The sequence below is a fragment of the Sesamum indicum genome, linkage group LG8 (assembly GCF_026168435.1).
Source record: "Sesamum indicum cultivar Baizhima isolate 11 linkage group LG8, ASM2616843v1, whole genome shotgun sequence".
NCBI classification, from domain to species: domain Eukaryota; kingdom Viridiplantae; phylum Streptophyta; class Magnoliopsida; order Lamiales; family Pedaliaceae; genus Sesamum; species Sesamum indicum.
The window spans coordinates 3,412,137-3,434,080 of record NC_142664.1 but is presented as its reverse complement, the minus strand read 5'-3'; the positions used below and the strand labels follow the sequence as shown (position 1 = coordinate 3,434,080).

At 36.7% G+C, this 21,944-nt stretch overlaps 4 protein-coding genes across 5 annotated transcripts; 2 read left to right on the top strand and 2 right to left on the bottom strand.

Annotated features, from left to right (window-relative positions):
• Nucleotides 1-1,162: 1,162 nt before the first annotated feature.
• On the bottom strand, nucleotides 1,163-6,082 carry LOC105167641 (putative mitochondrial-processing peptidase subunit beta, mitochondrial). The gene is made up of 9 exons (XM_011087433.3): nucleotides 5,304-6,082; nucleotides 3,681-3,845; nucleotides 3,420-3,557; nucleotides 3,187-3,338; nucleotides 2,979-3,087; nucleotides 2,230-2,328; nucleotides 1,913-1,978; nucleotides 1,555-1,662; nucleotides 1,163-1,459 (listed from the first exon to the last, which is right to left on the bottom strand). The coding sequence occupies exons 1-9, from the start codon at nucleotides 5,958-5,960 to the stop codon at nucleotides 1,373-1,375; spliced, it is 1,581 nt and encodes a 526-aa protein (XP_011085735.1). The 5' UTR covers nucleotides 5,961-6,082; the 3' UTR covers nucleotides 1,163-1,372.
• A 197-nt stretch (nucleotides 6,083-6,279) lies between these two features.
• On the top strand, nucleotides 6,280-8,018 carry LOC105167640 (small ribosomal subunit protein eS19x). The gene is made up of 4 exons (XM_011087432.3): nucleotides 6,280-6,495; nucleotides 7,148-7,238; nucleotides 7,456-7,639; nucleotides 7,723-8,018. Exons 1-4 carry the CDS (start codon nucleotides 6,409-6,411, stop codon nucleotides 7,796-7,798), a joined length of 438 nt encoding a protein of 145 aa, XP_011085734.1. The 5' UTR covers nucleotides 6,280-6,408; the 3' UTR covers nucleotides 7,799-8,018.
• Nucleotides 8,019-9,560: 1,542 nt separating this feature from the next.
• Nucleotides 9,561-15,151, bottom strand: LOC105167639 (microtubule-destabilizing protein 60). 2 transcript variants are annotated; one of them, XM_011087431.3, is made up of 8 exons: nucleotides 14,033-15,149; nucleotides 13,882-13,921; nucleotides 13,710-13,802; nucleotides 13,015-13,134; nucleotides 11,893-11,991; nucleotides 10,147-10,206; nucleotides 9,972-10,066; nucleotides 9,561-9,857 (listed from the first exon to the last, which is right to left on the bottom strand). In XM_011087431.3, exons 1-8 carry the CDS (start codon nucleotides 14,947-14,949, stop codon nucleotides 9,749-9,751), a joined length of 1,533 nt encoding a protein of 510 aa, XP_011085733.1. In that variant the 5' UTR covers nucleotides 14,950-15,149; the 3' UTR covers nucleotides 9,561-9,748. The 2 variants fall into 2 exon arrangements, with proteins under 2 accessions (XP_011085733.1, XP_020551864.1); XM_020696205.2 differs by lacking the exon at nucleotides 9,561-9,857 and having other exon boundaries at nucleotides 9,968-10,066; nucleotides 14,033-15,151.
• A 3,035-nt stretch (nucleotides 15,152-18,186) lies between these two features.
• Nucleotides 18,187-21,197, top strand: LOC105167638 (UDP-glucose 6-dehydrogenase 4). Its single transcript, XM_011087430.3, has 2 exons — nucleotides 18,187-18,345; nucleotides 19,398-21,197. The coding sequence occupies exon 2, from the start codon at nucleotides 19,421-19,423 to the stop codon at nucleotides 20,861-20,863; it is 1,443 nt and encodes a 480-aa protein (XP_011085732.1). The 5' UTR covers nucleotides 18,187-18,345; nucleotides 19,398-19,420; the 3' UTR covers nucleotides 20,864-21,197.
• Nucleotides 21,198-21,944: the final 747 nt, after the last annotated feature.

The following is a 21,944-nucleotide window of genomic DNA, read 5'->3' as shown; positions in this document are numbered from 1 at the left end:
CACGAGTGTTGGGTTATTGGCAGATTGTTAAATATGTGTAGGAAAAAGAAAAGGTTAAACTCAAGTACAAAATTAATTTTCATTTTAAATATATTTTTTAAAATTACAAAAGAAAATTATTCATCAACTATTTATACGTGTAAGACATTTTGTTACACAACCAAAAAAAAAAAAAAAGAAAAATGTTGGAAATTCTTTTTTCAGGAGGAGTTCCCTAGAAGACCAACCCTGGAGCAAGGGGCGTCGCCTTCTACAACCCTTACCAATCTAGCACGGAGTTGAATCCACAGTTGATATGCTGCATGTGTAATATTGGATAAAACTCAAATTCTACCGACAAGCAGCAAAAGATGTAATACTTGCGCATAAACAACAAATCAAAAAATTCAATCTTACAGAATTAATTCATAAACTTAAAAGACAAACAGATTGCATAACAAGTAGAATAAAGAGTACGATGTTATTAGTTGTACTTATTCAATTTGATGCCATCAAATATAACAACTTTTAGCCCCAATACCATACGTTAAAGTGTCTGCAATTTTTGAGCTCAGAGAGTATGAATGAAATGGACTACTGATATATATGTATGAATGAGCATGACCCACTTGTTTTGTCCAACATGGGACACTAACTAGTGCTGTTGCTTTCTTGTTTTCTGGTAAGGCCCATGCTTCTTTTCAGAATCACACAGAATATTAAGAGATCAAATTGAAGTTGTCAATGAAACTTGTTTGGTTTAACACGACTCTCTGAAGAACAACAGACTGTAAAATTTTGGTAATAGTAATAATAACCATTTGTCATCAAGGACCTGTATTGCTGAAAATTTTAAAACATGGATCAAAAAATAATACAGTTGCGAACACGAGTACTTAGCCGCAACTATTAGCTTCCTGGTCGCAATTACTCTGTTTGTTACCAATATCATCATTTACATATATAAGAAAAAGTATGAGCTTAAACTTGCAGTGGAGCAGCCCTGATAACTGCAGGAGAGTGTAGACAACAAATTTCCTTCTCGGGGAGTAAAGACAACTTACACTTCATTCAACTTAAGATATCAAGGCAACCAAAAATTTGGATGAGCAGAGGAAAGGTAACTGTATGTTTATATCTTTATTGTGCCCGCCTATTATGCCTTTAGTGTTGGAAGAGCAGCAGCATTCAATTCTGTGTCTCAAAATAATAGCCATGTGGCGCATGTCATTACAGCTTTAATTATTTTGACTAGCCAGAAAATTTTACAGGACACAACAAAAGCAAATGGACAAAATCAAAATAAACAGAGTCCGCCCAAGGTGCTTTCTTGGCACTGGATTAAGTGCAGGGAAAGAGAGAGTAAAAATGCCTGTTTGAAGCATGGAGTAACCTAGTAACGGAGCCAGTAGGTCCTGCGCCTGAACCAGTTGTAGTCTGGCAAGCCCTGGATGGGACCCACGGCGCTAATGGCAACATCCTGCATAGCAGTGAAGGTTTTTAGAAACAATTCAGTACCAGTTAATATTTTGACAAGGTCTTATATCTTCTGAAGAATTTGGAAATCTATCTTACTCTATCAAAGATAAAACGGTTTGCAACACGTTTGACAGTGCTGGCATCTACAGCATCTATCCTGGCAAATAGTTCAGCATATGGGATCCTTCTACCATATGTAAGCAGCTGCAAGCACAAAGGAAAAAAATTTGAACTTCGAAAGGAAAGCCAGGCATTAGTAAATACAAGCAAACAAGACCAAATTCATTTCAGTTAAAAAAGTTGGCAAAAAAATCTAAGCCAGGTATTAACAACAAATCTCTGTGCCAACTGCCATGCATATAATTTATTCACCTATCCCTCGAGAAATATATATTATAAGATTGTGCATGTTTTATCCGGGTATGCTGTTTCACTCTTAGAAACCAAAACATACCTGACGTCCAATATCCTCAGCAACAGGGCTGGTTCCATCAATGTGCAGCAGCAGAGAAGATTTCAACTGGAGGCAACACATTGGTGAGTTAAAGTATGAACGAATTAAAAAGATTGTTTTCAGAGATATGAAGTTTATATATCCCACATATGCCATTTTGGCAGCTCATACACAGTATTAAAATATGTTCCAAGCTTATGTTAAAAAAAAAAAAAAAAGAAATATGTTCCAAGCAAAACCGGTTGGTAGTTAGTAGTTACTGAATAGGACACCTGAGGAAATGCAAGCCAACTTGACAGCATAACTTGAATAAATACCTGGTTACGAGCACGGACCACATCGGCCTCTGACACGCGATAACATAGCTTGGTTATTTCATACATAATTGCATAGGCCAAATCATCCAAGCAGTCAGGCTACATAAAGAGTCCATAAATAAACAGCAGTAATTAGACTAAAAAGTTAAAAATGAATTCCAATAAGCCCCCCCCCCCCCATCCCCCAACACAAACACACAAAAAAAAGAGAAAGAAAAATTAACAGCAGAAGAAGAAAGTTGAGAAATCAATTTAACTTCTTCTAACAGTGGGCGTTAAAAGGAAGGACCAGCACCGTATAGGCAAATAACTGAAAGGAAGGTGGAAGAACTTGCAGAACTAAATATCCTTAAATCACATAATAAAAATTATTGCACAAGCAAACCAAAAAATTACTAATCAAATTGATAAAATAGGCATCTAGGGAAAAATAACGAGTGACACATTTCACTATCTGAAAACCTTATCCCCTAGCATGATAAGTCAGGAAATAAGAAAATATTCAGATGCTCTCAGACAATTCACACAGTAGATGGCTTCGTGAAGATATTTTTCACTTTTGTAAAACAGAACTCAAAAACAAAAGGTTGACACAATTAGAGCCAGCAAGATGTAAAAGGTTGAGTTCTCACAAAGACCAACACACATACGCACACACAGAGATCAATATATCTGTAGCTTTTTCTTTAGGTAGTAATTCAAACCAATAAATCCCCTCTCCTCTTATTCAGCTTAAGTATGAAACCAACCTTAGCAACAGCATAAACACCAAACAAGCCAGTGTCTTTATAGTTGGTATTGAACGCCATCATGCTCTCTGCTATCTCATTGATACCAACCCTCTGCGCAAGCTCAGAACTGCATAACAAATTCCAATCCAATAAATGCATACGGTGAAAAGTGAAGTCTTCAGTAGAATCAGACAAACCATCAGGATGTAACATGGTAAATAATTACCCCATGTGCTTCCCACCACCTGCATTTTTGTTCCAGGAACCCAACATTGACTGCATAACCATTAAAGCAATGGAATCCGGATCTGTCCAAGATGCCCCTTCAAAAGCAACAGCAAATTGGGCAAGAGGAATGTCGTCATCAAGCATCCTAACCTATATTTCCAGAATATAGGTCAAAAACAATAAAATTACAGCCCACAGTTATCACCAAGCACCCGAACAAGATAATTTTACCTCTGAGCCCGTAAAGATTGCAGGTTCTTTAGCAACTAACTCAGAAGCTGTTGTTGGGTTTGATGACAACTTTGTAAATAATTTCTTCACCTCCTCAACAACATCTTCATGCTTAACAGCACCAGAGGCGACGACTACCTAAAATAGAAGCAAAAATGGAAAAATAATAACTTACTAACAACATATAGTTAAATCATAAGCAACCAAGCCAACAAACTAACTGGCTTTCAATGAAGAAAAGCCTAATTATTATCCATATACCGTTCTGGGAGCAGTGTAATGAGTTGATATGTAGTTTCTTAGATGTTCTTTGCCAATAGTCTTGACATTTTCAGCAGGTCCAAGTATTGTCCTACCCAGTGGTGTATACTGGAAGGCAGTAGCATGTAGGTGATCAAATATAACTTCTTCTGTTTGTCCTTCAACCTACAACCAGTCCAGAAATGCAACACAGTGAGCACGGTAATTATAAATTATCAGATAGTTCTCAGAAACATTGGAAGAAAAAACAGAATTATGGCAGTGAATAGAACAGAAGTTCATTTTCCAATATATCAAGAGTTTGATGGTTCTTACCAAGAGTAGGGTAAGTTCTAACTTCTAATAAAGATTGTGTCTAGCAGAATATATGTAATATGGTTTCAAAAATTGAATAGCAAAGAGCCACTTGTATTAGTACATACAGCACTTTTTTAGAAGAGGATGTATCACATTAAATCACCAGTGTTCTGCATAGAAACTTTATTTAGTCAGCATTTGATCAAGATCATACTCTCTAAGTGTGTAACATTTAGCAATGAGAAGGATCACAAACACAACGGAATCAGGAACGAGACTTATACTAAAAGATCGACCCAGGGCCATAGTTGTTAAAGGCGCATGGTGCAAAGGTGCTCTGGCCCATGGCGCACAGCACATATTTGCATAAATAATTTAAATTTTTATACCATTGCTATTTTTACCAAACTCGTTGTGTTCAAGATTAGGTTTAATTTTTTAGCCAAAAGATTCAAGAAAAAAGCAAAATTTGTTAATGTTCAGCCAATTTTTCCTTATTTTATAGAAAGCCCCACCTTTTAGGAATTGGCTTATAGAAAGCACCTAGCGCGCCCCATTGCTGTGCCAGGTGAAAGCCAGCGATTTTCAAAAAATGGACCAGACTTGTGCCTTTTGCGCCATACACCAAGGGGTGCCATTTATAACTATGCTCATGACATTCCACCATCTCGTTCTACCTACAAATACTACTAAAAAAACGTGGCATGAAAGAAAATCTAAAATATTTGCCCAATATAAGATGCCTCTGAATTTGGCATGTAAAGCATAAAGGACAAGAATGGTCCTGCGATGTCTGCTAGTCACCTCCCAGCATAAATTGTAACCTATTTACCCTGCCTTCTTAAGTCCAGACAAACCCATTACATACACAAGCCTGATATGAAAACTTAATTGCTTGAAGGAGTAACTATTATCCACCAAATGCATTCAGCTTAAATAGACATATTCTACAAATTAAAACCAACCAGAGAAAGATATCATAATCATTGACCGAAACTTAAAAACTACAGTAGAATAGCATGATCTCCGACGTACAAGGGGCACCCCGCCCCCAAGAAAAAAAGAAAGGACAGAAGAAGAGAAGAGGCAACGTTGCCACCAAAACTAATTGATTTAACCATAAAACCAGTATCTTTGTTCCCGATAAGCACTATCAACAGGGACACAACATTTCTAACAAACACAAAAATAAACCTAAGCGCCACAAGCTTTACCCATCAAACACACAATACAATGATCAAACAACAAGATCAAACAAATCAACATCCACAAAAACAATATATAATTAATCAATCAAGCAAGAAAATATAGAACTCGGTTGAATACCTCCTCCATCTCCCGGAGAATAACATCCCTCTCCCGGATAATCCTTTGCTCATCAAACCTGGAATTCTGCAGAATATCAGATAAAATATCCAGTGCACGGGGCACATCCTTATCCATCACCTTGGCGTAGTATGTCGTCTGCTCCCTTGAAGTATAAGCATTCAAATGGCCACCCATATTCTCAATCTCCTCCTCCAATTCCCTCGCGTTCCTCCTCTCCGTCCCCTTAAATATCATATGCTCCAAAAAATGTGCTGTGCCATTGGATTCATCACTCTCAAACCTCGATCCAGCGTCAATGAAAACACCAACGGTGGCGGTTGTCGAGGCGAGAGTCGACTCGGTGGCGATTCGGAGGCCATTGGGGAGAGTGGTGACTCGGGTAAGTGGAGCGGAGAGGATTTCAGTGTGAGAATGTACTGCCGGATGAGGTGAGTTGTACTTGAGGAATCGAGGATCGGGGTCTTCAAGTTTTTTGAGCTTTTCCTTGACGGATTCGGCCAATCGGTCGTAGATCATTGCGGTTGGTGGAGGAGGAGAAGGGAGGGAGGCCTCGGAAGCGGTGGCCACGGCGGTGGAGAGTGGCTGGACCGAGGTGAAAGGACGGATTGGTTTTCGAGTGCGTCGACCGAGGTTTATCAGCTGGCGGATCGTCATGGCTGCGGCGGCTCTGCCGGTCGCTGAAGCGATCGAAGTTCCGGGGGGTGGATTTTCTGTTATGACTAGGGTTTGGTCGGAGAAATGAGGCGAGTGGAACGAAGAGACGAGCGAGCTTTGACAGTTTGTAGTGGCCGAAAACGGCGTCGTAGTTGGTTTTACCAATTCACTTCGTCTTCGCTGATAATGGGTCCAAGACCAGAACACAAAAAAGAGCCCATTTTCATGGAAGTATTGGGCCACTCTGGCCCAACAAGTTAAAATTACAAAACAGGCCCGTCAGAGTCCATATTACTGAATATATAATCTCGCAATAACCCTAATTTCACTAAAACCCTAATACATATAGCTCGTCTTCCTCTACTTCTGCGACCGCTGCTTCGCAACTCACAATCACCTGAGAGAGGGCGGTCTGGTGAGCTGCACGTGACTTGAGATCTCTTCACCAATGGCGGCATCTGCGAGAACTGTTAAGGATGTTTCTCCTCACGAGTTCGTGAAAGCCTACGCCGCTCACCTCAAGCGCTCCGGCAAGGTAAAGTCGTAGGGCTTGTCATATTCGTAGATTTTAATTTTCTGGCTTGTGGAATTCTCTGGCTTTCGTGTTAGTGCAATTATATATGCTGGGAAAGTTTATTTCTTTAGAGTGGGAGGTATTTTATGATTGTTTCTGCGGTGGTTTATATTTATCTTAGTGGTGTGTAAAACCCTTTGAAATAGGTGACCTTGTTTGAACTATTCCGCGTCTAGCGTTTGATTTATGATTATTTTTGTGTTATTTGGTAATTGTTTTTGAATGTACACGTTGATTGTTCAGAATTGGAAGGAGATGGTTGTACATTACTTTCTCGTTGAGGATTATGGTAATGAACTTGTGTGTTCTTTGATGAGTGATGAATTTTAGCATTGTCTTTAATGGCCGAGCAATTATAATGGTAAAAAGTTGTCATCATAGCTGAATTGTATCGATATGTGTATTGATATAAATGATTTGTGCGCCATTTACTTTGCTATAGAGCACCAATCAGAACTCTTGATAAGACTGGGGAACTATTTGTTTGCCTTTTTGCGCTCCTTATTTACTATATTTTACTGATATTGTGAAAACCGGTGTGCAAGACTGGGGAACTATTTGTTTGCCTTTTCGGGCTCCTTATTTACTATATTTTACTTTGTTGAAACAATAGATGGAGCTTCCTGAGTGGACTGATATTGTGAAAACCGGTGTGCTTAAAGAACTTGCTCCATATGATCCTGATTGGTACTACATTAGAGCTGGTAATCCACTTTCCTTTCTATTTTACTGTTACTAGAACATCTAAAGATTAATTTTTAATAGTTTCATTCTTTTGGCCCCGGTATTCTAGTCATTATCTTCTGTCTGCATCTTCATAAGATTGCGTGGCATATAGTATTAAGTCACATACTTGTAATGGCAGTACAATGTTATTTATAGACTTAAGTGTTGTATCTTATATTCCACCGGATGGTGCAGCTTCCATGGCTAGGAAGATCTATTTGAGGGGAGGTCTTGGTGTTGGTGCCTTCCGGAGAATTTATGGTGGGAGCAAGAGAAATGGGAGTCGTCCACCCCATTTTGGCAAAAGCAGTGGTTCTGTTGCTCGACACATTCTTCAACAGTTGCAGAATATGAACATTGTTGAGATGGATACAACGGGGTGAGTTTTCAACTACCTGTATTTGTATATTTGTTGAGATGGTACATGCTGTTATTTTACAATGCCTCCTGATTCTTTTGCAGTGGAAGAAAAATTACATCTAGTGGCCAAAGGGACCTCGATCAAGTTGCTGGAAGAATTGTTGTGGTTGCACCATAGATCAATTTTGTTGGCACTTCTCTTAGCTTGTTGAGAATTTTTTAAGGATATATCTGTAAGAGATTTTGGTTGAACATGTTAGTATGTTTTGACATTTTAGTTTTGGCTCCTGAAATTTCAAGATGTACTTTGGATTACTGAGTCATATTTTGACATGGTTGCTACTTGGGGATGTGGTTCCACTGGCTATGGTACATCTGCTTTTCTCTTTTTTGCTTGATGAGACGTGTTCGTATACTATTTTGTGGGTATATCGAGTCTTTTTGTCATAATTACAAATACTTAAACGATATTGGGGAATATCTTCCTCATGTGAAATTATTTAATTCTTAAATAAAGTTCTGAAATTGTTAATTTGTGTTTTGCTATATTTTTCTAAGAAAAATTAAGAAATGGACGCAGCAGATGGAAAATTTTGAAAATTTGTTGAGAGGATTGTCTATTTAGTTCATAAAAAAATTCAAAAACTTGTAAAAGATAAATCAAATCATAATCTATAGTTTATAAGAGTATTATAGTTCATGAAAAAATTCAAAAACTTGTTAAAAGATAAATCAAATTATAATCTATAGTTTATAGTCAGTTTACTATTAAAATACACTATAAATTTACATTAACATTGATCCGCATACTGAAGAAGAGTGAGTGAGTGCCACGGATATTATATATATATATATATATATTAAAATAGAAATGAAAATTCTGTCTCTTCTGAATCGTTCTATTTTCTTTTTAATTTTCTTATTTTCCTCTGCCTTCAACATCTCACTCTTACTTTTCACTAAAACCGCAAGTCGTTCCATGGAAGAAGTCCTGTTACATTTCACCAAAGTCCATGTCCCCAGGATCTGAATTGCATTGATTAGGGGTGTTTATGGTGTGATTTTGATTTTTTTTAAATTTTTTCTTAAATTAAATTATTATTGACAATTTTATAAAATTTGTCATTACTAAAATTTTGTGTGATTTTCGGACAGTTGCGGGTGATTTGATGGTTTTAATACTTATAACAAAAATAAGACATTGACACTAACAATAATCAATAAATGAAACAAGTGTAAGAAAAAAGAATCAATATTATGCACCGTAGACCAACAATACTCTCCACAACTTTAAGTGGATTAAAATATAAAATCATATATATTAATCCAACAAGGAAACACTTAATTCAACAAAGACCAATGGTCCATTTTAGAGAAAACAGAAATAAAAAAAAAAAAAACAGAAAGACAGAACAAAGAAAGCAGTAAAAGAGAAAAAAGAAAAGAGGAAAAGGGGGAAAAATGAACGAAAAATAGCAACAATCATTAAATGCGCTTAAAACTTAAAAGGGTTTAAAGAATTAAACATTAAATCCAAATATAAATTTTACAAAAATGAACTTTGTAATGCATCTTTGATTGATAACATATAAATTTTGAAATTATATAATTCGAATATGAAATTCTTTTAAAAAAATATTATTTTATCAAATTATTGTATATATAATTTAAAATTTTAATTATATATTCAGTGGTACAATTCAATTTTTTACTGTTTCTTTAAGTTGTAAATTAAAACCAAATAAATAGTGCGGTACAATTTTACACTAAATATAAAATTGAAAATGATTGAATTCGATTTGATTTGGACAATTTTAAAATTTTTTGATTAACACTAGCAGTGACCACGCAAAAAGCAAATGTTGAATCTGAGTGAGCACTGAGACGCAATAAGATACTAACACACTGTGGAAAAGATAGCAAATCGGAACTGGAGGAAGTTGTAACCAATAAAGAGGGGAATCCATTCACATTGGCATGGCACGTCGTTGTGCCGGCATAAGACCATGTTTGTGTATCCAGAAATTGCAAATCTCCGGAAAAAAATATTGCAACATATACAAAAGGTAAAGAATATAAATACAATGTTGAAAACAAAACCGAGATCTACTCTTTTATGTGTTGTGGTTCACTCCAGTTGTGTATACAAGTCATCCAAGGACACGAAACATTTGACTTTCTTGTGTTGAGGTACACTGAAGTTCGGTTGTTTAGGCATAGTGGGTTGTTTCGTAGACCTGATACGAACCAAGGCACATATCAATCATCACTATGTCATAACTTTTTTTTGTACTTTGATTTTAGTGTGCCACTTCATTTCATATTGTGGAATAGCAAGTGGGATTGATTACCTTCTGGGAATGAAGGGCCTGTCAAAATATGGCATGGGTTGAGCTTTTGGAACCAGCTCCTTCCTCAGTCTCCTGATTTCCTCTTCTTTCGCCAGCTGCAAAAAGCAAACATATGTTTGTAGAATCCAAGACCGGTAACATAGTGTTTGAGTTGAAGTTCACAGAGAGCGGTTACCTTCTGTTCTCTCTCCCTTTCCATCCGGTACTGTTCAATTAGATTCATTTTCTTGGCCACCTTAACAGAAACAGAAAGAAATGATGAATAACCAGGGAAAGAAAACATAGAATTTCACAACTCTGCACCACATACTGCTTGATTCAGGGAGGAGCCTTTTGGTTATCAGAAGTCTTCCAATTAAGATTCATTCATTGGGAAACACAAAGAAAAAGCATTCCAAAACTCTTTATCCACCATCCAATTCTTTTTTTTAATCTTTGGACTGATTTAAGTAGGGCGTCAAGTCTCTTATAATTTATTAGTACTTTCTTGATTGCTACCTTAGAACCTTACCTTCTCTGAACTGTCCTCTCCATTGCCACCCTACCCATCTCGTCTTCCCCACCAGTGAATATGGATCTCTTCCTAACATCGCCTTTGTATCATCTTTTCCTCCAATCCACCTTTTGTTGTTACCTCTTCTCGATCTTCCTCCCTCCATATACCCCTTTGTCTCTCTCATCCTTAACTCCCAAGTAGCCATCTCTTCCGTTGGGATTCAAGAGCAACCTTAGAGTATAAGTTTTGATAATCTCGCAAGCTAGATGATATCTGTCCTCTCCATTGCCACCCTACAACCATCTCATCTTCCCCACTAGTGAACATATCCTACTCTCTTCATAACATCGCCTTTGGCCCATCTTTTCCTCCAATCCACCTTTTATTGTTACCTCTTCTCGATCTTCCTCCCTTCCTCATATACCCCTTTGTCTCTCTCATCCTCTCCCAACTAGCCATCTCTTCTGTTGGGATTCAAGGCTTGGGCATTTTTTGGTCAAGTTCATTGAATAAGAGCAACCTTAGAGTATAAGTCTTTATAATCTCGCAAGACAGTTGATATCTGTCCTCTCTATTGCCACCCTACAACCATCTCATCTTCCTAACATCGCCTTTGTTCCATCTTTTCCTCCAATCCACCTTGTTACCTCTTCTCGATCTTCCTCCCTCCATCCTTAACTGCAATATACCCATCCTTAACTCCCAAGTAGCCATCTCTTCCATTGGGATTCAAGGCTTGGGCCTAAGGGCAACCTTGGAGTATAAGTTTTGATAATCTCGCAAGATAGTTGATATTGCAGTTAATATCAGCAAATTCGGTAAATTTTGACTAACAGAGGGACTTATTTGTTAGACAGAAGCAAACATCAAGGGTGCTAGATGTAAATTTCCCAAGCCATAGGGGATCTACGTGTAAACACCAAGCCTCAAGGGAAGGGAGTGTAATTATCCTATAAATATATGAAAAAAGCAAATTAAACAACATAAATCAAATTGAACAACAAACATACAACAATAGACTAAAAAACTTAAACAAAAAAATTTATATTTGAGTAAATTGAGTAGAAGAATACTAGATATTCAACCCGGAAAAATATATTTGCTGAAATATTTTCAAAAAGAATCAATGAAAAAGACCAAAACCCATTTTGGGCACTTTGCAGCTTGGATTCATCATGGCAATGTTGGATAGTTTTTCTTTGATTTATGATTTTTTCCAAGGAAAGTTGGTTTAAGTGTGCATTGATAGTAATGATTGGGCGTTTGGGGGATTTCTGGGTTTTTTCATGGAATCCCCCAGAACGTGCTGGTAGAACACAATTTTGTTTTTGAGACTTGTAATGTAGTCAGTAATATTAGCAAAGATACCTACATTTCTCATGAAATGAAATTTTAACAGGGTTATTCGACAAGGAAAGGCTGTACCTGATCATCAAACTCTGCACGCTCCAAAGCCCTTGAATCACTGTGCAAGACCAGGTCTACAGGCCTTGTGTTTTCTTTAACTGGAGGCTTCACCAAACACTGGTATACCACAAACCAAATTATTCAAAGGATTCTTTCCTGAGCTAAAATTGTGTATACATAACCAAGATATTTGAAGAAGCAGAAAGGAAGACTTGTTTAACAAAAATGGAACACCTTTAATGAGATCACAGAAATTTCTGGCTGAACACATACAACTTATAAAATGGTGACAAGCAACATTTTAACACCAGCTTATGCACACTCTCCACTAAGAACCCGTGGTTCTCAACAACTTTATGACATGTCTACGAGTGCCTATAATTCCTGGTGGCCATCTCCTTCAACAGCATCACCCTAGAATCTAGTGAATGACAAGTTATTCAAACTCTTTGCTTAAGAGAACATTGAATATGTCAAGGCAATAAATTTATGATCTCCGTCTTAAACAAGACGTGAACGCTTCTTGATTTACAAGCCCCAAACCCTTGTGACTATAACTGCTAAAATAGGATTTGTTGGATATCTACTTAGCTTTAGCAAATTTGCAATGGAGCATAACATCCTTATAGGAACTGCAAGAATTGTGACTCAATCGTTCCAGCTGCAATTGATGAAATTATGCATGCTTATTTGCAATCAATTGCCATGTCCAATTAACAAAGAAAGTAACTTTTAAATGTAATCACTTAACACGATCAAAAGTTCAGAATAGTGTTGTGCCAAGCATGGGATTTTAATAATGCAAGATACACACAATTACACACAACAAAAGAATGTTAAATATTGATGTAAGTAATGGTACATCAGTTACATGAAAAGCTAGAATATAAGTACATTTATCAATAACTTAAATTCCAATAAATTTTAAAGGTAGTTAACATGAAAAACCAGAATCTAACCAGCATAGCACATCAACACAGCAAAAGCTTCAATCCAATGCCACAATAAAGCAAAATAATACATGTAAAAGTAATGAAAACAAATAACACTGGGGAAAATGAACCTGGATACTATGAAGAGTTATATGATGGAAAGCATAAATTTAATAGCAAAAGCTTTCTCTAGGACACTACAACATACCTCTGGTTGATCAGTTGTCCAAGGAAGGCCTTGAGCAATTGGTACACGCAGTTTCTCCTGTTCCTCCATCATTTGTTGCAACTTCTTCGTGAACTCTTCCTCCTTGTATCTTCCTCTTTGCTGCAGTAGGACCAATTGCCAAATTTAAGAAAGATACAAGCAACCCAGCATTAAAGTGACTGGTTCATCAGTATCATACCTCTAGTGACATAACATTAGTGAGTTATCAGTCCAAAAGAATCCAATTAGCAATTGCTCAATCACGTGCAGTCCAATATTAACCAGTTGAAAATATTGATTAGTTAAAGGCACCAAACAATGAAGATCATCTATATCAATTAACTTTTAAGACTAATTGGCTGACGAATATATGATGAATTGCAAATACAAGGTTTTAACTTAATAGTCTACTGCTAATTTTGCCTATGCCGACAAGCAAGATAGCGTTTCTTATAAATAAAATCATTGGCATGATCTCGGCCTTCCCTCTACCATAACAAGTCTGCCATAACATTGTTGCAAATGTTTTCTTCTCGTGAGAATGTTCCCTACAGTTATACTGTACAAATAGAATGCCTTCAATTGAAAATGTTCCCTACAGATATACTGTGATCAATTTCCTACAGACAACAAAATGCGGTTTGAAAAGCCCACAGCACAACATAGACAGGAAACTGGGTTTCCATATAACAAACCTCTGTTCTGAGCATGAAAGGTTTTTGAGAGGTGGCTTTCTGCTGCTTCCTCTTCCCATGTCTTCTAGTGACGGTTACAGATGATTCGCTGCTCTGCAGATTTGAAAACACAGATAATATCAATGGAAACAGTTCATCTCAGATAAAGAGAAGTATAGTGAAGAGTCCTCACGCTTCGCCTGCTTTTCCGACCACCAGCAGAAGTTCTTGTGCTGAAGTTTCAGGGACACACACATACGGTTCAGAGCCAATACAAAAGAAATTATGAAAAAGCGGTATCCAGTAACATCATAATTATAATATGTTAGCTGTTCCTCACTAACCTTCCTTGGCTGCTGTCTAAAGAAAAAGAACGACAGGAGTCCAGACCTAAGCTCTCTGATGTAAGAAAAAAATCTGACGGACATAAAGAAGAAGAAGAAACCCGCGTTTCTGAAGCCTTAGGAGCTTGTTGCAGCCCAGGCAATGCCCATTTCATCCCCTTCTTATCATCCTCCATTTCCTCCGCCTCTTTTTCTTCAGAATCACCCAATTTTGGCATCATACGGAGTTTCTCAAACGCCTTCACCAAATGCATCACTCTTCCAGATCCGGGCTCCGGCACGCTCTGTCTGGCTTCTTCCAACAGCCGATCCCTGCTCCTTTTCAAGCCCAGTTCACCATTTTCCCCATTACTTTCAGGCGAAGGATCATTGTCGTCCTTTTGCCCTTCATTCGCGATCCCAGGGTTTTGAACTATGCGGTTTACGTATGTCCCGTCCTTCTCAGATCCATCGTCGCACTCCCTTACCTTATCAAAATCAACCTCATGGTCTATTTCACTGCGATTCTTGAAAAATTCTTCCTGAGAAGCCCTCAAACTCTCATAGGCCACACATAAACACTTGGATTTCCCGTTCGCCTTCCTACACTTCCCACAAGCGACAGCAGCGGCTGAAGAATCCACTTCCTCCTTCCTCCACTTCTTCTTCGCAACCACAAACTTCCTCTCTCGAATCTTCTTTTTCGGCGACGGAGTAGCCACTTGGTTGGGGTTTGGCTTTCTGGAAGCGGATTTTTTGGCGCTGTTCCCGGACTTGACAACCGATGGTGAATGGCAGAACTTCAGTCCAGGACTCGACACATTTGGATTGACATTCTCGGAACACTTCCCCCTTTCGCTCAATTTCAATCGATCTGAAGTGGGTTTTTCTTTCGTCGGAGTAACCACTCCTCCGGCAAACTTCGAACTCGATTCCATGGGGAAGATCGCCGGAGAATTGGTTGGGAAATTCGCTCTTTTAGAGAGAGAAAGCAAGAGAGCGTTTCTAATTACAGTAAGAGTTCCTTGAATCTCATTGATGATTTGAGGGAGAGTGATGATTGAAGAGAAAGGTGGAGAAAAAGAAGAACGTTGAGCTTAGGACGCTCGGCCTCGTAACGGCTAGTTTTCCTGCGCTGGGTCTTGGAGCGTCTTATTTATTCATTTGAATATTCATGTGTTATTTGGACTATTCGGATTAAATCGTATTGATTACCGTTATGATCAGCAATGATTTTGATTCATTTGAATTACCCGAAAGAACAAAGGATTAGGTGTTAATCACGAAAATACCCATGGTTGGAATTGGGCCGCTTTGATAGAGAAGTTCAAAAGTCAAAGTGAGGCCCAGGCCCAATTCGGTACCAATCAGCCCAACCCAAAGGGAATAGTCAACACCTACTTGCCTGTAATTCTGATCAATAATTTATACCACACTCAACGTACATGTATAATATTTTTTAAAATTATTTAAAAAATAAGATTTTTATATGTAATTTTTTATTAAATGCTTATGAATGGATAAAATAATTAAATGATAATTTTTATATAAATATTAATTTATTAAAACATATTCATATATAACATTGAGAGGAAAAAAGATCAGAGAAATTTAAATAAAAATAATAATTAAAATTTATCAGTGGTGCTTCATACTTTTAACCTAAAACGGTACTTTTTAATTAAAAAAATATTATTTAAAAGTATCAAAAAATATATGTCAATAATTAATTTATAACCAAATAAGTATTTCTCTCATATATCACCTTAACAAACTACATCAAATATTTTCGCATCAGACATATTATCCTGTAAATTGATTTAAATACTAACTCGCCCTCATTATTAGATCCATAATTTAAAATCGTAAAGTGATTGTGATTCAACTTGCATTTATCGAACATTTTCAAATAACGAGGTACTGCAAATTTATATTTTATAATAAAAATTTTATTTTCTCAATCAATAAAAATAAAAAATAAAAAATAAAAGTGAATCATCATCGAAAATGAGAGGCTTTTGGGGTTTCTTGTATGGGGTGAAGACATGATATGATAGTGGCTTAAAGGTCACTCAAAAGGGACCAATTTGTGAGGATGGTCAATTTCAGAAATGAGACACATTCTTAATTCCCAAGTTAGATCTCATGCGTGGAAATCATGCTTAATTCCACCTGCATCACCTCATAACATCTAACATTCATCTTAGATAATTATATTTTCACCCCTCATCTATTATTTATTTACACATGTTATTTATGGCTTTTCTTTTATAATTACGTAAATTATTTTTTATAGTTAAAAAGTATGGATAGTTTGTATTAATGATATTAATATATTTTTTTAGAGATGTATATGTAATTTTCTGAATAAACATGTGCAGTTAAAGTTTCTGATAAGTGTATGTGTAATTATCTAATAGACAAATCATTGGTCAGAGGTATAATTATAAGAAAATTTGTTCCCAATTTTCTAATAGTAAAAAGAAATTCATGTGATTTCAGAAATATACCAACTCCTATAAATAAGACGTGGAGTAAGGCAATGAGTGGAAGCTGTCGCTTTGGCATACTTTTGGGCATCCTACTTATTTTCTTTCATCTGACCTCCTGATTTTAAGCATCTTTTATTCGTATTATTGGTTGTTTGTGCATACGAATAAATAAAAAAAAAATATTAATATGCATAAATTGACTTAAAAATATATTTATTTCATATATATTTTTTAGCTACCATCATTGGAGCAAAACAACCAAATTTGAAGTAAAATGCACTTAAAGTAGATGGAAATCATATTTTAAGGGAGTACGTCTGATCTAATCACATGCTCCTTTGCTTCATCACCAATCACCACCGCTCGTTGTTCCCATCTCAAGTTTTCATGAGTCAAGTGACCATCGTGGAGGCGCAGGTTACACCTGGTTGTTTGTACGTGCTTGTCAGTGGTGCATGCACCCTCACGCAGACAAAAAGACGCGTGGAATATCAAAATCTCATTCCTTCTCCACTTCCCAAACACTCACCATCTTTCCTTAGTTGGTATGGATGGGCATTTTCGACATTTCAATACTCTCTCATCTAATTTAGTCAACTTTTTACCCAACTAAGTGTTATAATATATTTTTATTGCGTGTATATAATAAATAATATAAAAATAAAATATATAAATCGATATGTTATATTAAAAAAATAAATAAACAACTAAATAAAAAAATTTAACTTAGAAATATTATTGATATAACAAATTTGGTGTCGCGATGTTACAAATCTTTGTTTGTGAGCGATATATATATATTTTTTATATTAGCATAGCTAAATAACATGGATATAATAGATGAAAACAGAATTTTGAATTGGGGATGGTTAAAAAATATATAAAGGATTTTTTTGTAATTCAAAAAATCGGTATCACGCTATAAGGAACAACACTTTGTGGGTAAAAATAGAAATTTTTATTTTATATTAGTATAAATTACCCTCTATATTTTGCATAATATACAATCTCTTCCAAAATTTAGTATAATTATTCATATATTTTTTATAATTTAAAAAATAACATTTATTTTTCATAATATTTGTTTCTTTTTAGTAAATACATCCCATATACCAAACTTTTTGAAGAATTACCATCTATGTTAGCCTAACAATTAAAATTTCGGTCGATAATTTGATGAAATTATGTAATTTTGAATGGAGGCCTAAATTTATCAATTTTGTCTTTACTATAATTTTTTAAAAAATATAAAATTGTAAAAAATGGATGAAATGAGTAAGAAAATTTATAAAAATTTGTCCACTTAGTGCCAAAAAATTTCAGAAAACCTTAAAAAATAAGTAAAATTAGGATTTATAGTTCACAAAAATATTTTTATTAATTCACCATAAAAAATTTGTTAAAACCTAACAGAGACTAACATATTAGGATAATTGTTAGACGACTGCTAAAATTTATAATTTTTTAAATAATAAAAAATATTTATAATTATGATAAATTTTAAAGAGCTCGTTGTAATTAATTTATTTTTAATATATACTAAATAGTTATTAATTAATGCATCAGATTATCATTGCTTCTACTAAAACAAATGCGACTTGTAACCGGCTGTCATCAAGTAAAAATCATAATTGGAAGAAAGTGAAGACCTGTTAAAGGCAGGGGTATTTTCGTCTTTTCAGTCAAGTCCATGGGGGTAGATCTTGGATCGCGGACGACTATATAATGGAGCTGCCCGCTCTTTCAGCTTTCATACAAGCTCGCTTGCATACACGCATATTTCCTTCACAGATCTCTCTCTCTTCGTTGTGGTTTTCAGAGATCAGAACGCGTGATCCAGAGGTAAAATGCTTTGATTTCGCGTTGGAAGCTTCATTGTTTCTTTGGATGCTAAATCTCTTTTTTTTTTGTGAATCATCTAGAGAGCAAGCTATGTGTCGGCAGATGTGCATTTGTGTGTGAATTTATGTGTACGTGGAAATTTTTGCGTTTTGTTGGTGGTGAATGGATTAGACTTGCATTCAATGAATTAATTGTGGTTTAGTCTTTTTCAGTTGTGTCTGATCTGAAACGGAATTGTCGGCAATTTAGGTAATCGCAGTGATTTAGGTCTTAACTGATTTGATCTATCATTTGAAGCGTAATTTGGTGTTAGTGTTTGATTACTTGAGTTTTGTTAGATCTATCTCAGTTTCCTGAAGCATGACATTTGATTCGAATTTTTCCGTCTTTATGATTATGATTTAACTTAAACTGCGGCTAGTGGTTTTGGGAGCTCATTACATGCAAGCCGACAGTGTTAGTGCGTTAGATCTTGTAAAAGATACCTTGAAGATTACTCAGCAGTTTACTATCTTTTCTTGAACTTGTGTTCTGTTGGTCTGATAATAAGCTTTTGATCTTCGGGGGTTGTGGTAGTTCTTGTTCTGAGTGCAACAAGTTAGATCTGAGTTACAAAAAATGCTATAAATTTATGGTGTGCTTGTTCTCATTGATGTTGGGCTGAATAGTATGATTCTAATTGGACGGTGACTTAATTAAATCATGGCAGAAACTGAATAATCTTGTGGATGGTAGACATAAGGATTGAATAGTCACTTTAGCTGCTCTTCTTGCTGCTGGATTTAAATCTTGTCCAATGAAATTTATAACGACTCCCAGAATCTTCATGGTTCATTATGAATATGTTGATGAGTGGCAATGTACGAAATTGTCTATAGATCTGAAAGGATCCTATTTCGTGTTATGAGAATGTTATCAAACTTCACTGAGGTGTTGATGTGGATGAAATTTGCTATCCTGATATCCACATACAACTTAGATTATAGGTGGTTCTTTGTGTTAAAGTTGCCACAGAAGGTAATATGAAAGATCTGTATGTGTAAATTTTTCAGGGTACTCAAACAAGGCAAGAAGTATGGTGAAGATTTGCTGTATTGGAGCAGGATATGTGGGAGGCCCTACCATGGCCGTGATAGCACTCAAGTGTCCTAAGATTGAAGTGGCTGTTGTTGATATCTCTGTTCCTCGTATCAATGCCTGGAACAGCGATCAACTTCCCATCTATGAGCCAGGGCTTGATGATGTGGTGAAGCAGTGCCGTGGCAAGAATCTATTCTTCAGCACAGATGTGGAGAAACATGTCTCTGAGGCTGACATAGTCTTTGTCTCAGTCAATACTCCCACCAAGACTCGGGGTCTTGGAGCTGGGAAAGCTGCAGATTTGACATACTGGGAGAGTGCTGCCCGCATGATCGCTGATGTCTCAAAATCTGATAAGATTGTGGTTGAGAAGTCAACTGTTCCTGTCAAAACAGCTGAGGCCATTGAAAAAATTTTGACTCACAACAGCAAGGGAATTAATTATCAGATTCTTTCTAACCCAGAATTCCTTGCTGAGGGGACTGCAATTCAAGATCTTTTCAACCCAGACAGGGTTCTTATTGGAGGCAGGGAAACTCCAGAAGGCCTTAAGGCCGTTCAAAAGCTGAAGGACGTTTATGCTCACTGGGTTCCTGAAGATCGCATCCTTACCACCAATTTATGGTCTGCAGAGCTCTCAAAGCTTGCTGCTAATGCATTCTTGGCTCAAAGAATCTCATCTGTCAATGCCATGTCTGCTCTCTGTGAGGCCACTGGAGCAGATGTCTCCCAAGTCTCTTACGCTGTGGGTAAGGACTCAAGAATTGGTCCCAAGTTCCTTAATGCCAGTGTTGGTTTTGGTGGATCCTGCTTCCAGAAGGACATTCTGAACTTAGTTTACATTTGCGAGTGCAACGGCCTTCCTGAGGTTGCGGAATACTGGAAACAGGTCATTAAGATTAATGACTATCAGAAGAACCGTTTTGTCAACCGAATTGTCTCATCCATGTTTAACACAGTTGCCAACAAGAAAATTGCTATCCTGGGTTTTGCCTTCAAGAAGGATACTGGTGATACTAGGGAGACTCCTGCTATTGATGTTTGCCAAGGACTCTTGGGTGACAAGGCCCAGTTGAGCATCTACGATCCTCAGGTCACCGACGACCAGATCCAGAGGGACCTTTCAATGAACAAATTCGACTGGGATCATCCTCTTCATCTGCAGCCAATGAGCCCCACGACAGTGAAGAAAGTGCAGACTGTGTGGAACGCCTATGACGCGACAAAGGATGCCCATGCTGTTTGCATTCTCACCGAGTGGGATGAGTTTAAGCAGCTCGATTACCAGAAGATATATGACAACATGCAGAAACCAGCCTTTGTTTTCGATGGTAGGAACGTCGTCAATGTGAATAAGCTAAGGGAAATTGGTTTCATTGTTTACTCAATTGGCAAGCCACTCGATGCCTGGCTCAAGGACATGCCGGCCGTTGCATAAATGCATTGTATTTGATCAGAACGCCTGGTGTGCGAACCAAACAGCATATACCCGTGAGGCAGGCAACTACTGCACTCTATTCTTTTACTACACATATATTTGTCATTTTAAATATTGGGGTTAGTTTGATTTTTCTCATTTGCCCTCTGTAGTAGAGATCATCCGAGTGTTGCTATCTGGGCTTAAACATAGAAGCTTTTATGTTTCCTCTTATATTGTATTGACGACATTACTCTTGTCTATTACCTGTCTTTCTTCAGGGACCTGATTCGGTCTTTTGTTTGTGCTGTAAGGTTTATAAATATTAGAATCTATATTACTCATTTGTTTTTGAGATTTTAGTGTCATTAAACTTTCGATTAAGTGGCCTACTTAGGACCCTTAACCACGTTTTTTTAAGAATCTTACTAGTTAACATGTGTTCTTCCTCGGCCTTCCTCTTTTACTCTTTCCAGTCCGTTTATAATATAAAAGCCAATTCCTTTCCACGTCTCAAAAGCACGTCCCATGAACCTAACTACCTTTTCATATTAATGCTGTCCGTTACCCAAGAATATTCCAAACCTACCCATTGTATAAATAAGATTAATTGCACTTCAACCCTCAAATTTACCACATAATAGTCCACATAAATACATAAATTATCTTATTTAATATGCGGTTGTTTGTTTTATGTGAGTTTATTGTATAATGAAATTATTGATTGGATCAGTGTATTTGTCAATTTATTAATATAACATATGCTCACCGTTTCCATAGAAAAAAAATTACTTGTGTTAATAAAAATGAGTATTGTAAATCAATTAGAAATTGAACTAAATCAAATTTGACATTTACCTTCCTTAACGAAGGAGAGGATTTTGAGCTCAAATTTAGGTCGCCCCCGATCCCACACTCATTGTACTCAAAAAGAAAAAAGCGAAATAAACACTAGGAAAATTCTTTGACAACACCCCATCCAATTCTAACAGAGCAGCTTCATGGGCTGAGAAAGTGTTCTAGTCTGGTTTTGTTAACAAAGGGAAAATAAATGTTGCATTGCTCATACAGATCCACGAATCCCTGGCCCAGGCCCAGGCCC

Excerpts from the sequence above, each read along its gene's own strand:
- LOC105167638 (XM_011087430.3), top strand. The coding sequence starts at position 19,421 with ATGGTGAAGATTTGCTGTATTGGAGCAGGATATGTGGGAGGCCCTACC.
- LOC105167641 (XM_011087433.3), bottom strand. The coding sequence starts at position 5,960 with ATGACGATCCGCCAGCTGATAAACCTCGGTCGACGCACTCGAAAACCA. Across the intron at positions 1,663-1,912 it reads CTGAGGATATTGGACGTCAG|CTGCTTACATATGGTAGAAG; the intron begins GTATGTTTTGGT and ends TTGTGCTTGCAG. Across the intron at positions 1,460-1,554 it reads ACCGTTTTATCTTTGATAGA|GATGTTGCCATTAGCGCCGT; the intron begins GTAAGATAGATT and ends ACTGCTATGCAG.
- LOC105167639 (XM_011087431.3), bottom strand. The coding sequence starts at position 14,949 with ATGGAATCGAGTTCGAAGTTTGCCGGAGGAGTGGTTACTCCGACGAAA. Across the intron at positions 13,803-13,881 it reads GTCGGAAAAGCAGGCGAAGC|AGCAGCGAATCATCTGTAAC; the intron begins GTGAGGACTCTT and ends TCAAATCTGCAG. Across the intron at positions 13,135-13,709 it reads CTTTCATGCTCAGAACAGAG|CAAAGAGGAAGATACAAGGA; the intron begins GTTTGTTATATG and ends GTCCTACTGCAG.
- LOC105167640 (XM_011087432.3), top strand. The coding sequence starts at position 6,409 with ATGGCGGCATCTGCGAGAACTGTTAAGGATGTTTCTCCTCACGAGTTC. Across the intron at positions 6,496-7,147 it reads ACCTCAAGCGCTCCGGCAAG|ATGGAGCTTCCTGAGTGGAC; the intron begins GTAAAGTCGTAG and ends TTGAAACAATAG. Across the intron at positions 7,640-7,722 it reads GTTGAGATGGATACAACGGG|TGGAAGAAAAATTACATCTA; the intron begins GTGAGTTTTCAA and ends ATTCTTTTGCAG.